Consider the following 15,844-nt stretch of genomic DNA (forward strand, 5'->3'; position numbering starts at 1 on the left):
TCCACACACTCTCCCTGCTTTTTACTTCACCAGAGCAAGTCTCACTACTTACTATAGCAGGGAAGGGAAGGTTAGCACTCTAGCCCAGGGGCCACATCCAGCCCCTAGGCTGGTTTTATAAATAAGAGGGTTTTAAAAAATATTTTATCCATTTTTTTCATGAGAGACACAGATAGAGGCAGAGACATAGGCAGAGGGAGAAGGCAGGGAGCCTGATGTGAGACTTGATCCCAGGGCCCTGGGATCACGACCTGAGCTAAAGGCAGCTGCTCAACCTAGGTGCCCCTACAAGTAATTTTATTGAAACACTGCTATTTATGTATTGTTTTCATATGTCAATGGTGACACAGACTGCATGGCATAAATATTTGCCTGGCCCTTTCAGAAAACATACCCCACCCCTAATATACATTAACATACCATGCCACTTCCCTGTTCATCTTGTTGATTTTCTTTGTCCTCCACTAGAATATGAGGTTCATGAGAGCAAGGGTTTTTATATGAACCGTTCACTGGCTGCATCTAGAAGCCTCATCTCTTGAGCCAGAATTATTGCCTGGTACATAGTAGGTGCCCAATCATATCTGCCAAATAAACTCTGGCAAGAGAAGAGGTGTTTAAAACTGCTGCTCCTTGCTCACTCTGCTTCTCTCTTTCTGCTTCTTCTCCAGCACATACGATGATGAGAAGGTAAAGAAGATGGGCGCTGGAAATGTACTCCGCCCATTCATCCCCGTGCACAGCTGCATCCTCTCACCCTCGCTACCTGAGGCTCGCGTGTAAGTACTCCCTCCTCTGGCTCGTCTGCTTGCTAGCTTATCCATCGAAACCAAGGTGAAATGCCTCAAGGAGCTAACAATGCATTGGGAAATGTTGAGCTGCTCCTTTGTCCTCCTGAAAGGGACACAGAGCCTAGAGCTGGCAGCGCTATTTGACGTGCAAAAATAACAGAAAGCAGACATGGTGCTTTAGAGCTAAGTGGCAAATCAGCTGGGACTGAGTCATTCTGTTCCTTACCAAGCCAGACACTCTAATGTCAAATAGTTTGCAAAGCCTGATAAAATCCGTCTGCAGCCTTCGCGGAGCGTGTGCAACAATGTCTCAGCCTGGGCTCAAGGGACATGTTTTTCCCCAAAACTCAAGCTATTTCCCAGAGAAGCACCTGGTCTCCTGACCCAAGGCATGAACTCATTGCATGGTGTAATAGGGGCTAATCAACTCTCCAAAGAACACTCTGGTTTCCTCAAACCTTGGCATCTTGTTTCCCTTGTGTCTCTTCCAAAGAATTCCAAACCCAGTGTTTTCTTTTTTGCTAGTTAGCACACTTTTCAACTGGAAGATTTCAGACATGAAGATAGAGGCTTTTGACTTTGGGGCAGGGTTTCTCAACCTTGACATTACTGACATTTGGGGATGAATAGTTTTTTGTTGTGAAGGACTGTCCTGTGTATTTTAAGGGATTTGGAAGCATCCCTCCACCCTAGATGCCAGTAGCACCCCCATCCCTAGCTGTGACAACCAAAAATGTTTCCAGACATTGACAAATGGCCCCTGGGGGCAAAATCATGCCCACCCTCTTCACCTCCCATGTTAAGACTCACTGCTTTAGGGCAATGAAAATGGTGCAATGGATTGTCGATTTCTCCGTCTGCCTAATGAGTGTCAAATATTTATTAGGTCCCTATGGTGTACAGAGTAATAATGGCATTACTGACTGCTCTATAGGCATATCTCATTCAGTTCTCTCAGCAGCCCTACTGTATAGGTATATTATCCCCTCTCTGCAGATGAGAAAGCAGCAATCAGAGAGGCGTGCTCCCTCGCCCAAGGTCACAGAGCTCAGCATGTTGCATGTTGCTGAGGGTTTTAAGCCAAGTCTATCTGATTGCACAGCCCAAACGCTCATCCCCACACACTACACAGAAAGTATATCCCAAAGCCTTGCCTTTGAGGAGCTCATGATATATTTGAAGAGCCACATCTCATGTACTTGGAAGAGTAAAACAATGCATCATCATCATCATCATAATCATCATCCTCGTCAATATCCCTCCCTAATATGCCAGTTTTTGATGAGCCCACTGCCTACTTTCCTCCTACTCCCCTTTGATTGATATTACGATTGGATTTTTGATAGACTTATTTGTTCAGGGGCATTCAGACTGACAACTTAAACTTGATGTTCTTAAAACATCTCCTTGCAAAAATAGGCTTTGCAATTTCTCAACATGTCCCTTGGAAACACTTGCACTTCTGTCTGTCTCTCCGTGGACAAACCTTTTGAAACCAAACTGTGTAGATCAGTGGTTCTTAAGCTTTCACTTGTATATGAATCCTCCAGGGATGGAGGTGGGGATGATGCCTGGAAAATGTGTATTCCTGGGCCCCACCCCTCAATTCATTTGGTCTGAACAAATTGAGGTTTAAATCAGCCTTGGAAGTAATTGGAGATTTTTCTTATCTTCCTTCAATGCCAGATAAGGAAACTGAAGCCCAGAGAGGGGCAGAACCTGCCAAAATTCTTACAACAGGAATTCTGAATCCTCACTCCTAAATCAGATCTTTACACAGGTTTGTTAGGTAGGCCAGGATGATGATGACGATGATGATGATGATGATGATGATGATCACAATGATTATTGTTGGTGTCTATTATACCCTAGACCAAGGGTCAAAAAACTTTTTCCTAAAGGGACAGCCAGCAAATATTTTGACTTTGCAGGCCAGATGGTCTGTCTTCCAACAAACTTAACTTTGCCATTGCAGCATAAAAGCTGCAACAAATGGATATGGCAGTATTCCAATAAAGTTTTATTTGCAAATAGATGGTAGCTCCCACTGACTATAGTTTGCTAATGCTGCCCTTTCTTCTTGGCTGTTAAAAGGCTCTTGCTGCATTTGGTGACTACTGTATCAGTAATTTATTGCTGTATTACTGAATACCTCACAATGGAGTTGCTTCAAACAATAACCATTTTTTTTGTTGCTCACAAGTCTACAGGTCAGCTGGGTGGTTGTGCTGGTCTGGATTGGCTTGGCTAATCCGGGCTGGGTTTGTGCATGTGGGTGTGCCCAGATGATGGGTGAGTGCAAGGCTGGCCATCTATGATGGCCTCACTCACAGGTCTGTTGGTTGGCTGGTTGCTCGGGTGACAAGAGTAACTGGGCCACATGTTTCTCATCATGCAACAGGCTAACCAGGGCAGTTGGGAAGGGGTCCAAGAACAGGAGCCTGAGCACCAAAGTCTCTTGAGGCGTAGGCTCAGAATGGACGCAAAGACACTTCCACCACATTCTATTGGCCCAGGCATCAAGCCATCCCAGATATAAGGAATGGAGAAAAGATTCTACCTCTTGATGGGGAAAATGAAAAGTCACATTGCAAAGTGGGTGGATGCAGGGAAGGACATTTTCGTAATTAGTATACCCAAAGGCATCAGGGCAGAGCATGCCCGATCAGTTCTCAAATCCTGAGTTGTCACATTAGCCAATATAGATCAGAGCCTGGTCAATCCCTTTTATCCAAGGTAACTGATCCCCAAACTGGCTGAATATTCTGAATTGACCATATGGAGATCAATTCAGTCATGTCAAGGGAGATTTCATCTTTATCTGCAAAAAGGTGAGGGGGATGGTCTCTAGAAATGAGAAACAGCTCCTCCTCCCCTCTCTGAGATGATGGCCTGCCCTCACAGCCCTCCATAAGCAACAGGAGCAGTGCCTGCAACCTGTCCAAGGCTGTTCTTAGCAGTAGGCATGGTGTGCCTGAAATGGCTTTGTAGGCATTTTCTGATTTCTCTTTTAGTAAAAGCACGAAACGTTTTCTTCTCCGGTATGTTTTCGCCCACTATTATGCGGGCTGGTATGGCAGTTTCAATAGAGTGAGCTACTCAGGTGTGCTCACCTCAAGTTCCAAACGTGAGGATTTTAGAAGCAGGGTTTGCACACTCATCCCTGTTCAGTGTTTTCATCTATCATGCCACATCCTTAAGAAAATAAACGTCCACTTTTTTAATTCAGTAAAATCCAAAATACTGTGCTATGATCTGACATACAATCATTATGAGAAAGTACTGATTTCTACTGAGCATGTTTCTGGATGCTTTTTTTCTTTCTTCCCCCCGGCCCTGGTTTATTTTACCATACATTAGATGAACAGGTTCGAGGCACTTTTTTTTCATTAAGACTATTATTTTTTTAGAGCATTCTTCGGCTCAGAGCAAAAGTGTGTAGAAGATACAGAGATTCCCTGCCCCATCTGTGCTCAGTCTCCCTCATGATTCAGCAACCCCCACCAAACGGTGCGGTTGTTACGACCAATAAACCTATGTTGACAACATCATTAAAGTCCATAGTTTACATGAGGGCCTCACTTGGAGTTGTGTGTTCTCTTTGGACAGATGTATAATGACATATATTCACCATCGTAGTGCATCCAGAATATTCTCACTGCCCTAAAGCCCTCTGTGCTCCACCTGTTCATCCCTCCCTCCCCACATGACCCTTAGCAACCACTGACATTTTTACCATCTCTATAGTTTTGTCTTTTCAAGAATGCGTACAGTTGGAATCACAAACTATGTAGCCTTTTTAGATTGGCTTCTTTCACTTAGCGATGTGCATTTAAAGTTCCTCCATGTCTTTTCATGGCCTCATAGCTCATTTCTTTTTAGCACTGAATATTCTATTGTTCTAGGTGTATGTACCACAGATTATTTATCCCTCTACCTACTAAAGGATATCTTGGTTATTTCCACATTTTGGCAATTATGAATAAAGCTGCTATCTATAAATATCTTGTACAGGTGTTTGTGAGGCACTTTTTATAAATAGAGAATAAAGCCCAGACCCATTGGATGAAACTCTATTCTAGTGAAAAGGAGGGCTCTCCCTGGTAATAAGAAACAACACTAATACCAGAGATAAAGCACAGATTCAGAAACCAGGCTGCCTGGGCTAAGATTCAAGCTCTGCCTATTTGCTGGCTTTTTAAGATTTTGGACAAGTTACAGGGCCTCAGTTTTCTTATCTACAAAGTGGGAAAACCAGTAGTACTTTCCTCACAGGGATGACCTTAGTCAGCATGTAGAACACTTAACACAGAGTCTGCTGTCACAGTGTAAATGCTCTGTGGGAAAATTTTACTATTTTGCTGTTATCACTACTCTTCATTATCTCAGTGGTTCTGCAAATGAGAATTTTGCCCAAGTTATCATCTCCAGAAAATGTCAGATTTGATCCAGTTCCCTACCACCACCTTCGATTCAGAAGCTAGTAATATACTGAGCCTACTCTGTGCCCAACAGTAACCTGCAGTGGACAAGATTCTGAAGCTTGTAGGCTCCTGGACTAGAGACAAGTAAGCAGGTAGCTACAATAGAGTGAGAACTGGGAATGTAGGGGCAAAGAGATATGCTATAAAGATGGGATGCTTTAGAATGCTTGAAGAGAGCCTAACCCAGACCTGGAGAAATCAAGGAAGGCTTCCTGGTGGAGCTGACATCTGAGCTGGGAGGCAGAGAAGGAGGAGGAAGAGGAATATATATTAGAGCAGAGAACAGTCCCAACCACCTCTTGTCACCCTCACTAACAATTCCTGCCATTTTATAGATGAGGAAAGTGAGGCTCTGGGAAGTTAAGTAATTTGGCCAAGAACACATAGCTAGTAGGTGGCAAAGCTAGGATTTTAACTCAGGCAGTGCAAAGTTGAGAGGAAGGTGAGCCTGAGCAATGGAGTAGAATTTCCCCAGGCTATAGATGACAGAAGAGGGGCCATGGGGAGACTTGAGGCTGGTGAGGTGGATAGAAGTCTCATAGGTCTCAGTGTGTTAGTTTGCTATAACAAAATTCTTCAACAGCAGAAATTCACTTTCTCATCATTCCAGAGGCTGGATGGATGTCCAAGATCAAGATGTCAGCAGGGTTGGTTTCTTCTGAGGCCTCCTTCTCCCTGTGTCTCACATGGTCTTTCCTTCTAGCATGTGCACCACTAATGTCTCTCTGTGTATCCAAATTTCCTCTTCTTATAGGAGGAACACCAGTCAGACCGGATTAGGGCCTACCCTAGTTAGGGGGCCTCATTTTAACATAATCACCACTTCAAAGGCCTTATCTCCAAATATGGTCTCATTCTGAGGTCCCCAGGGGTTTAGAACTTTCACATATGAATTTTCAGGGGGACACAATTTAACCCCAACCAGATGGTGTAGTTTGAAGATTTTGAGCAAGAGAGGGATCAAGTCAGGTTTATGCCTGTGTTTGTCACCTGTAGAAATGAATCTGATGCTCGCATGCCCCACATCCCCATCATCATGACCAAGCAGACCCCACCTCACCAATTAACTCCCTTTGATGATCCCTTACTCCCAGTCTCCACCCTACACAACCCAAAGACCAGTCTGGTAGGGGCTGTCTACAGTGAAGAGAAGAGGATACATCTCCCTGGGCCTTATGCAATGTCCTGGGTTATGGTGAGACTAACATGAGAAGCCAGGCACATGAAACAGCTAGCTGTTGCTCTTGGAGAATTGCTGGACATGGCCCAGTGCTCAGAGCTGCTGAAATGCACCTATGAGGACCACGGTGGTGCTAAGTGGGAAGAGAGACGAGAATTGGAAGGGCTATGGGCTTGCAGGACCTTTATATTAGAAATGAGGGAATAGCAGGTGTTAGAAAAAATGTATGGGAAGAAAGGAGGAAGGAAGGGTTCCAGTGAAGAAGAGAGAGCAGCTTACCCTGGTTTTCCTAAGACCTGGTGGGCATAGCCACCTTGGAGGAAGTGAGGGGTGGGGTAGTAGGGGAAGTCCCCTTCAAGCTGAGAGTAAGGGACACTTCTCAAGTGATTCACCGGGACACCCCTGGGTCAGCAACATCCTTGGGCCCCACCTTCTGAAGTGGCACCTTCCTGGAAGCAGAGAGGGAGGATCCCTTCCTGCCCCTCTGCACATCAGGCTCGGGCATCCTGGGGATTATTGATCAAGATCAACTTCAGAGAAGAGCAATTATACAGGTTCATAATGGAGGCATTTCACCCATTAGTGTAAGAGGAGAGATCATGCAGGGAGGGGGTGGCCGGTCGGCACTCCACCTTGCTTCCAGGAAAAACGCAGGCAGCAGGTTAACCCTCTCCTGACCTCACACCCTGGGCGACCACTGCATCGGCTTTGTCAGCACCTCGGACAGAGCCAGGACCCATAAAAGCACAACCTCTGGAGTTAAACAGAGAGAAATGTGTGGGAAATATTAGAAAGGGAGACAGAATATAAAGACTCCTAACTCTGGGAAACGAACTAAGGGTGGTGGAAGGGGAGGAGGGCGGGGGGTGGGGGTGAGTGGGTGACGGGCACTGAGGGGGGCACTTGACGGGATGAGCACTGGGTGTTATTCTGTATGTTGGTAAATTGAACACCAATAAAAAATAAATTTATTTAAAAAAAAGAGAGAGAGAGAGAGAGAGGGCTTCAGATCACCAGTCCTAGGAGTGTGACCTTGAGCAACTGCCTTTACCTGAGTGCCTCACCTGCAAAGAGGACATACTAACAGTACCCTCCCTATAGGGTTGTTGGGAGCCCTGAATGAGATATTCAGATCCCACTTCTGTCACCAACAAGCTGTGTGACCTATAGCAAAATGACTATAGTTCTCTGAGCCTCTTTAGACAATGATTCATACCCCTGCAGGTTGTTGGGAGAATGAAACAAAGTGTATAAGGTGCCCTAGTCAATGCCTGGCTCGCTGTAATATGAGATGCCACCCCAAATCAGAAAATACAGGTTAGATATGCTTTTATACAGTGTTTTAGTTACATCTTCAAATAATATGTTCAATGTGGTTTTCTTCAACATCCAGCTGCATTTTCTGGCAAATGACCTATAAATTTAAAACAATGGGTCCAACTGTTAGTCTGAGGGGAGGAGGAAGATTACAATAAATCCAGTTTCCTGGTGTTTCCAGCATTCTTTGACATTCTTAGTACATTTATTGTACTTTTATCAGATGAACAAATTGATACTTGTAGAAAACGAATGTTCTTCAACCCACTCATTTGCCTGAGTCAAGACCTCTAGCTGTGAGACCCCTCCATTGTTTCTCCCTTCCTACATGGAAACCGGCATACGGTCATGTTGTGTCAAATCGTGGCTCTGCCACCTGCTAGGTCAGCAACCTGACACAAGTTCCTTCACTCCTCTGAGCCTCAGATTCCTCATCTGTAACATGGATCCATGAACAGCTCATGAGCCCACTGCAAAGGCTTGATGAGATGAGGAATGGGAAATACCATGCCTGAAGCATGGCAATAGCTCACTAACTGTAAACCAGTACAACTGTCTCTGTGGCCATTATTGTGAAGGACGTAGTTCCACAGGATCTCACTGTGCTTCCCCCCGCCCCCCGCCGCCCCTCTGTCTTTGCAGGGAGCCCCTCTTCCGCCAGCTCTGTGCCCTCCACTGGCTTCTGGAGGCCCTGACTATCGACCGCACCCGCCACACCATGAAGCCTGTGATCACCTGCTGGGATCCAAAGTAGGTCTCAGCCCTTCAACCCACTATAACCAGCAGCAGACTGTGTCATAGGGGAGAGCCTCCTATCTGTTTTTCCCCTCCTTTTGCTATTTTTGGAGGGTGGGTTGCTTTAGGAGTTCTCTGATCCAGACAGGGTGAGCTTGAAGCCAGGGCATACAGCTCATATAGGCTCAGGAGAGCCAACAGTGTGCATCTCCTCCCAGCAGCTCTCCCCAGCTCCACATTCAGTAACCTCACACTAGATGTTTGGAATCAACCAGCTATGCTGGGAGTATTGACACCACAGGAACTGGTCAGCTAGACCAGTATGCCACTGTGTGCCCAGCGAGGTTACTCTCCAGGTCCCTTCTTGGACCTTGTCTCCTCAACACTATTCTTTATTTGCTCCTCTTCAGTTTTCTCCTCTCATTTTCTTGTCCTCTTCCTTCTCACTTTGTTCTTGCTTTTCTTCTTTCTCTCAAGGTTTGTTTGTTTGTTTGAACATATATTGGTGGCTGTTTCTCCACTTGGACCCAATACTCAGTGCTCAGGTCCCTGGAATGGCACATTTTGCTCCAGGCCAAGAAAAATTTTAGGTGTGTCTTCATCAGAGGGGAAGGCTCATGCAAAAGCCCCGAGGCCACTGTTGCAGGAACCACATTGCACACACAAGGTGGAAGGAGGAACAAGCAGGTACATAAGACATTGGTTCCTTATGGAGAGTCATTCTTCTTTCAAGAATGGGCTAAAAGGAAGGGACCCTGACCTAAGGAACTGGATTTGCTCTGTGAAAATCCCATGCTGAGTGAAGTAAAATCATTCCCCTTCCCTCATAGGTGGGAACCTCCCACCCCCACCCTAATAAACTGATATGGCCTCTTTCTCACAGCCCTGCCCAGCCCCCAACTGAATTCAGTCTTCCTTCTCTTCCTGAATCATAATTAATTCCTTCCTCCTGAAAGTGTTTACCACCCTACCCCCTGCCCTAATTCATCCCTTGCACTGGAGCCCAGATAAACTAACATCAACCAGAAACTCCTGCATCTATTGACAGGCTGGTAACTCCAGCTGATTCCATGGTTTGGGTTGGGATGAATTGAAAACTGTAGCTTCCCTTGGTGCTCTGGTTTATAATTTTATTTTTTAAGCAGCAGAAATCTTTTATTTTTAATGGAAACCCCAACAATGTAAAACAAATTTGTCAAAATGAAGCTTCTACACAAAGCAGGAGGTTGGGAGGCCTGGGGGACCTGGGGTCCCTCCAACTCTCTCCTATCCCCATCAAGGCACCCCAGTTATTTCCAAATATCTCTGTGGTTCATAGAATTTGTTTGAAAACCAAAGCCTTAACACATTTCCCACATATTATTTATTTTTCCTAGAGGAATCCCTTTTAAAAGTCTGAGGTATGTCCTTCCTCCTTCCAGACCTTTCTATTGCCTTCCCCTTATGAATATATATAGATAAAACCCATCTTTTTTTTTTAACAGAAATGCGATCACACTCTGAATATTGTATATTTTTCTACTTTTTCCCCTTTAAAATATCTTATAGGGCGCCTGGGGCCCTCAGTCAGTTAAGTGTCCAACTCTTGATTTCAGTTCAGATCATGATCTCGGGGTCATGAGATGGAGCCCTGCATTGGGTTCCACACTCAGCAGGGAGTCTGCTTAAGATTCTCTCTCTCCCCTTCTGCCTCTCTTCCCATTTGTGCTCTCTTTATCTTTATAAAATCAATAAATAAATATTTAAAATAAAAGAAAATATGGACATCTTTCCATAATGGTATGTGCAAAGTTTCTACATTCTTTTGACAGTTTCCACCATCCTTTACCAGAATACCATCCCTCATAAAGAAGTGGTTATCAATGGTTTATAGTGTGGGTGCACCAAAATTTAGATAACCATTTCTCCACTGAGGGACACTAAGGTTGTTCTCAAGTGTTTGCCATTTCAAACAGTAGTGCATGGAACATCCTTGCACATACATTTTGTACCCAGTTGAAATATTTCTGTTGGCTAGACTCTGAGAAGTGGAATTTCTGGGTCAAGGCAACATCTAATTTTTGTTCACAGTTGATTGCTTAGATTAAAAAAAAAAAAAGTCCTTCAGCCAGTGGACTTCTAATAGCATTTCATCTCCCCAAGCTACCAGCAGCCACTTTTGTCTCCAACATTTGAGCATCCATTCTCCCAAACTGAGGCAAGACTATAATGTAGGATTTGGATTGAGAAGATAAAAAGAAGCATCTTTATTTCTTTTGCTTGGTTTTAGAAATGTGCCCAGACAATGTGACCAAAAATTGTTACCTGTGGTAAAAAAAAAAAAAAAAAAAAAAAAGACATAGTGGTCACATTGGGAATAGTGGAGGTTCTACCCATGACTTGCTAGGCAGAGTTCCGTCAGGGATCCATAGATATCCAGCTCTATCAGAGCAGAATATAGACCAGAACTTCAACCTGACAGAAAAATGCATCCAGAAATATTCCCATGGGAAGTCAGAGTATTTGTTGGGGCTTGTTTTTTCTAGCGAACCATTTGCTCCTGGTGGTGATTTTAGTTTGGTGGTATGCTGATAATGTTTAATAAACATTTCATAAACAGAACAGTTCTCCAAGAAGGAAAAGCCATGATATACAACAATGCCAATTTCCATGGTGGACATAGTCCAGCCATGGCTCATTTCAGGCTTATCAACATGATGTCATTGGACCTGGGGCTAGGAACAGATGTACATGTTCAGTTCTTGTGAGCCAGCATAAGCCAACTCCAGCACACCATTTTGATTTTTTTTTAAATATATAAATCTAGGGGTGGGGGCTGGGCAGAGGCTTAGGTTTCCTAGAAAGTGACAAAAAGCATCTTTTTAGTTAGCATGAAAGGAGAAGGATGTCTTTAATGTCTAATATTTATGATGTTTCATCCTGATACCATAATTCAAATTTCTCTAAATCTTCAAATGTATTTTTTAAAGCCCAGAGGAATTGAGAGTGAGTAAGAGCAAGGGCTTTAGCATCAGATGGACTGGATGAGTCCAGGCTCTGCCACTTAATAGCTATGTGACCTTGGTCACTTAACATCTCTGGGCTTTGGTTTCTTCATCCATCATATAGGCTCCTGCCTCAGAAGAGTTATTGTGAGCATCAAGAAGATAAAGAACATAGAGCACTTAGCCCAGTGACTGAGAGCACTGTGAGGGTTCACTGAACGGTAGTTATTCAAGATTAAAATCCCCATTTCAAAGAGCAGTTGGCTCTATGATTATCAATGCCATTGAGACTTAAGGCAGGGAAAGAAAGAAATTTCTGAGCAGAGTTTTACCAACAGATGAGATCCATGTTCACTGGGAAAAACGAACAGACAGGAAAAAAGCTAAGCAAGGTCAACCAAAATTTGGTTGCAAAGATAAACAATCCAAGGAATGACTCTAAAAGAGAATTCCCAAATCTTCAGTTCTCCTGACGGTGCTTTCTTTTCTGAGTTTCCATCATCAAGCAGCCAGCATCTCCTGCTACTCAAGCATCTGAAACACAAACCCTGAGCTCCGACAACTATGCATTTTCCAAAAGGAAACATCCATCATCGGGGATCTGTAGATCCCAGAGTTTTTTCTTCTACTAGGCATGATGATGGCTGCAGATCCAACCCGCCCCCTTATGGATTTTATAACAAGAAAGTAGAGGTGGTTCAATATCTCAACATGGGCTTCCCACAGGCAGCAAAATTTTACTAACTGCCAGCTAGCATACTGCAAGCAGAAGACGATCTTTGTTAATTGCAGGAAGATCCCATATTTGGCTAGAACAGGTGGATGGATGGGTGAATGGACAGATGACAGATTTTAGGGTGTCATTAGGAGATGCCTCTGAGTCTATGCTTTACTTGGGGTGGGGAGGGAGGCCTTCCCAATTTCATCATGTGGCAATTCAAACACATTATCATTTCCCAGCATCCTCATGAATCCCACAGCTAGCAAGGAGAGTTTATTTCAATTGACAAGATAATCGGGTCCATGAGAGAGCAGGAACTGAGCTTTCAATAACAAGTGTCCTAATTATCCTTTTCTGAAAGATGCAAGCCTCTGTTTCAGCAAAGTAAGACTTATTTTATATATAAAGGCACCCAAGTCTTTATCCAAACCTTTGGGACTAGTTAGGTTTCAGAATTGCTTTCTTTTTTTCTTTTTTTAGCATTTTAGAAAGAAAATATGGGGCATACACCATAGAAAACGACCCCCAGAGAGGACGGGGCAGCAGACTATCATCCAACACAGTATTCCTGCAGAAAAAAAAAAAAAAAGAAGGAATATTTACACTAAGTGCACCATAAAGATAAATAACAGTCATCCATAGCCCCCGATCAGTTCAGGTCATGTTTTGCCATCAAATAAGTTATTAAAATTTTTTCTGGTTTTCAATACCCTTTGGATTTTGGAATTTGATAAGGGGTTATGAACTTGTATTGGTATTTTTTTAAGAGATTAACTTTCCAAGGAGTGACTAGAAATGAATGGGCCTTTATAAGAGAAGCAGACAAGATGATGTGTGAGCAAGCACTACAAACCTTGTGCCACTTCTCATCCCTAATTCCACTCACCCCCAGCCCCTGCTGCCATCTTCCCTAGTTCCCATGAGAAAGAAAGGGACAGACCACTGGGCAGCCAGGAGAGGAAAGAATTCCTGCAGTTGAGCCTCATTCTAACAAAAGAGTAAACTGAGGCACAGAAAACTTAAGTAATTTGCTCAGAATTGCAAAGCCAGTAAAAGCTAAATCAGAATTGGAATTCAGGTAGCCCAGCTGCAAAGCATGTGTGCTTAACCACTAGATGATGGTTGCCTCTGTTCCTAGCGAAAGCCCAAAAGCCTTCAATTAATTTAGGGTACAATCTGGTGTCGGAAAAACATAAAGAAAAACTCATCACAAAGTAATATTTACCAGGGGACCCTAGGATACAAAAAGGGACTGTAACTTACCAAGATAATATGATATGTACATATAGAATTTCCTTTTAAAAAGCAACAGAAGAGGCCATTGTATACTTACGGCGTTCATATTTAACTTAATATATGGGAACCAAATCTCCATATCAAAACCTCTTTCAATGGCTGTGGAGTTTATCGTCATATTTAACCAATTCCTGTAGGAACTTTAATTTGCCAGATTTCAGTCTTGGGGTGGGGGGAATGCAGCATCATTTCAAACAACACGCAAAATAGCAGTCATTATATTTAAGCTGGGTTTTGCCCCTGTCATGTGCACCCCTCACCCTGGAAACTCTCATTTTCCTTAAACCTGTTTTTTTTTTTTCAGGCATTACTGGGGATACAGCAGTGAAGGGAACAGACACCATCCTTGTTCTCTGGAGCCTTGGGTTCCGGGGGATGTGGGGGGAGTGGCAGATAGTAGACATGCAGTCATCAAGATGCTTTGAGATAGCACCAAGCACTGTGAAGCAATTGAGGGGGTGATGCAACAGTGGCAGGTGTGGGGTGACTTTTATGTCAGACCGTCTGGGAAAGACGCAAGAGGTGACATGTGAGTGAAATCTCTGAATCTACCCACTCTCTCTGCATTGATTTAATTGCATCATGCCTCCATGGCTTTACTCAAAAGGACATCGCTGCAGGAGTGAGGGATCCTGGCAGGATGATCGCAGCACCTGTCAGGAGGGAGGCGATTGGCCAGGTAGCTCCTGGGAGCCCTGCTCTCCGTCCCCTCCCTGGTGCACCATCAGGGGCTACCTCTGTCCTCCACACTCAGTCACGGACACATGAACGCATTCCAAACCAGCCGACAGACTTTCCACTCTCGAGAACAGGTGTTTTGCCCCAAATAAGGATTTGCCAAGAGGGAAGTATTGGAGAAGATGACTCTGAGTGCTACTGGGCACAGACTATTTCAAGCAATTCGCCAGGAACAAAATGTGCTTGGCAGGTACAGTTCAATGAGATGCAACCGTGCTCTGCTTTTGTCCCTTGACTTCTAGCAACTAGGATCCTCCTCCCCGCCCCTGCCCCAAAGTTTCAGCAGGGGAAAAAATGGTCTGAGAGTCACTTCCCCACGGTTCTGCCCTCGTTCCTTGTCCCCCACCATCAGCCCCTCCTCCAAGCCACACTAAGCTCTCTGTGTTCAGTTCTCTGTACAAGGCACCCTGTCAAGCCCTTAACAGGCCCGGCTGCATCCTCACACCAAGCCTCTGACATAACTAATATTATTCCCGCCATTTTACGGATGTGGGCACTGAGGCTCCAAGAGCCTAAGTAACTTACACAACCACACACCTAGAAAGCAGCAGTGCAGGCAGGGGACTCCAACATCCAGTCCACTCGATTCTCCCAGCCCCCTGTGGACCAAGAAACTCAGGTGGTTTATTTCTCTTCCTGCCCCTATCTGAGTTTCCTTTTTGGCTTATTTGCTAGTGAGAATGAAACATCAGAGAAGGGTCTAACCAGGCCCTTTCTTTATCAGTGGCTTTGCGTGGGCAAGGGTGCAGGGCTTTTTTTTTTTTTCTTTTCTTTTTAGATCTCTGGGAGCTTTGCTGTATTTTTAGCTCATTTACCTGCTGCCTCATGTCGCAATAGATTTCAGGTCATCTTGGAAGTCAGTGTTAACAGAAAACCTCCATCTCTCCAATCAGGCTTGAATATTTAAGATTTTGAAAGCTTGGTTGGGACCAGATTTAATTTTAAAAGGGGAAGGGGGTTGCTTTTGAACTTCAAGAAGAAGGCTGCAGGCACAGCAGGAGCTGAGTTAGCAAAGGGAAGAAGCCGAAAAACCCTGTGGTCTTGAAAGAAATGCTCCAAAGCAGAACCTCTAAAGCTTCCAGTTGGCGAGCCTTAAATCAGACTTCAAAAGCGCCGCTAGTTTAAATATTGTTTATAGGACTGGTGTGTTGCTATTCCTTCCTCTGGCTGGATTTTAAATATTCCCTAATTTGATTACTCGGGGGAGAAGCAGGCAGAACCAACGTTAAATGAGCTTCACTGTTAATTATTCAGAGGGCTTTTTATTGTGTAATCAAACATAAAGTCTTACAAAAAGCTTGGAGGTGGAGTCTCACCCCGCCCTCCCCAGCCCGACTTCCACCCTGGCACCTGTATGTGTTGCTTGCATTGTGGCTGTGGGCTGGTAGATGCTCAGCAAAGTCCTGCCATCAAAGAGTGCACGCCCTCCTCCACGTCTCGGCTGGGAAAAGCCTCTGATTCTGCTACCTAGAGCCCTGTGCCATGAGAAGCCAGTCTTAGGCAAGTTAGAGCTTGACCACCTTTTACCACCTGCTGAGTATCTCCCACTCCTCCACCAGCAGCCCCTGATAAGTCTAGACCCCTGTCAATGCCTCCCC

General features: G+C 44.4%; 1 protein-coding gene across 10 annotated transcripts in view; it reads left to right on the forward strand.

Annotated features, from left to right (window-relative positions):
- CCDC60 (coiled-coil domain containing 60) overlaps positions 1-15,844 on the forward strand; it is a 171,953-nt gene that overhangs the window by 109,056 nt on the left and 47,053 nt on the right. For 8 of the 10 annotated variants that reach the window (XR_005379258.1, XR_005379259.1, XR_005379261.1 and 5 more), the window contains 3 exons: positions 672-779; positions 8,415-8,522; positions 8,985-9,194. Coding sequence is in view for 5 of the 10 variants with exons in the window: in XM_038575270.1 (XP_038431198.1) it covers positions 672-779; positions 8,415-8,522; positions 8,985-9,194 (426 nt within the window). In the remaining 5 variants the exon portion in view is untranslated. The remainder of the gene's footprint in view (positions 1-671; positions 780-8,414; positions 8,523-8,984; positions 9,195-15,844) is intronic. The other 2 variants (XM_038575273.1, XM_038575274.1) reach the window with 2 other exon arrangements.

This window comes from Canis lupus, chromosome 26 (assembly GCF_011100685.1).
Source record: "Canis lupus familiaris isolate Mischka breed German Shepherd chromosome 26, alternate assembly UU_Cfam_GSD_1.0, whole genome shotgun sequence".
NCBI lineage: Eukaryota > Metazoa > Chordata > Mammalia > Carnivora > Canidae > Canis > Canis lupus.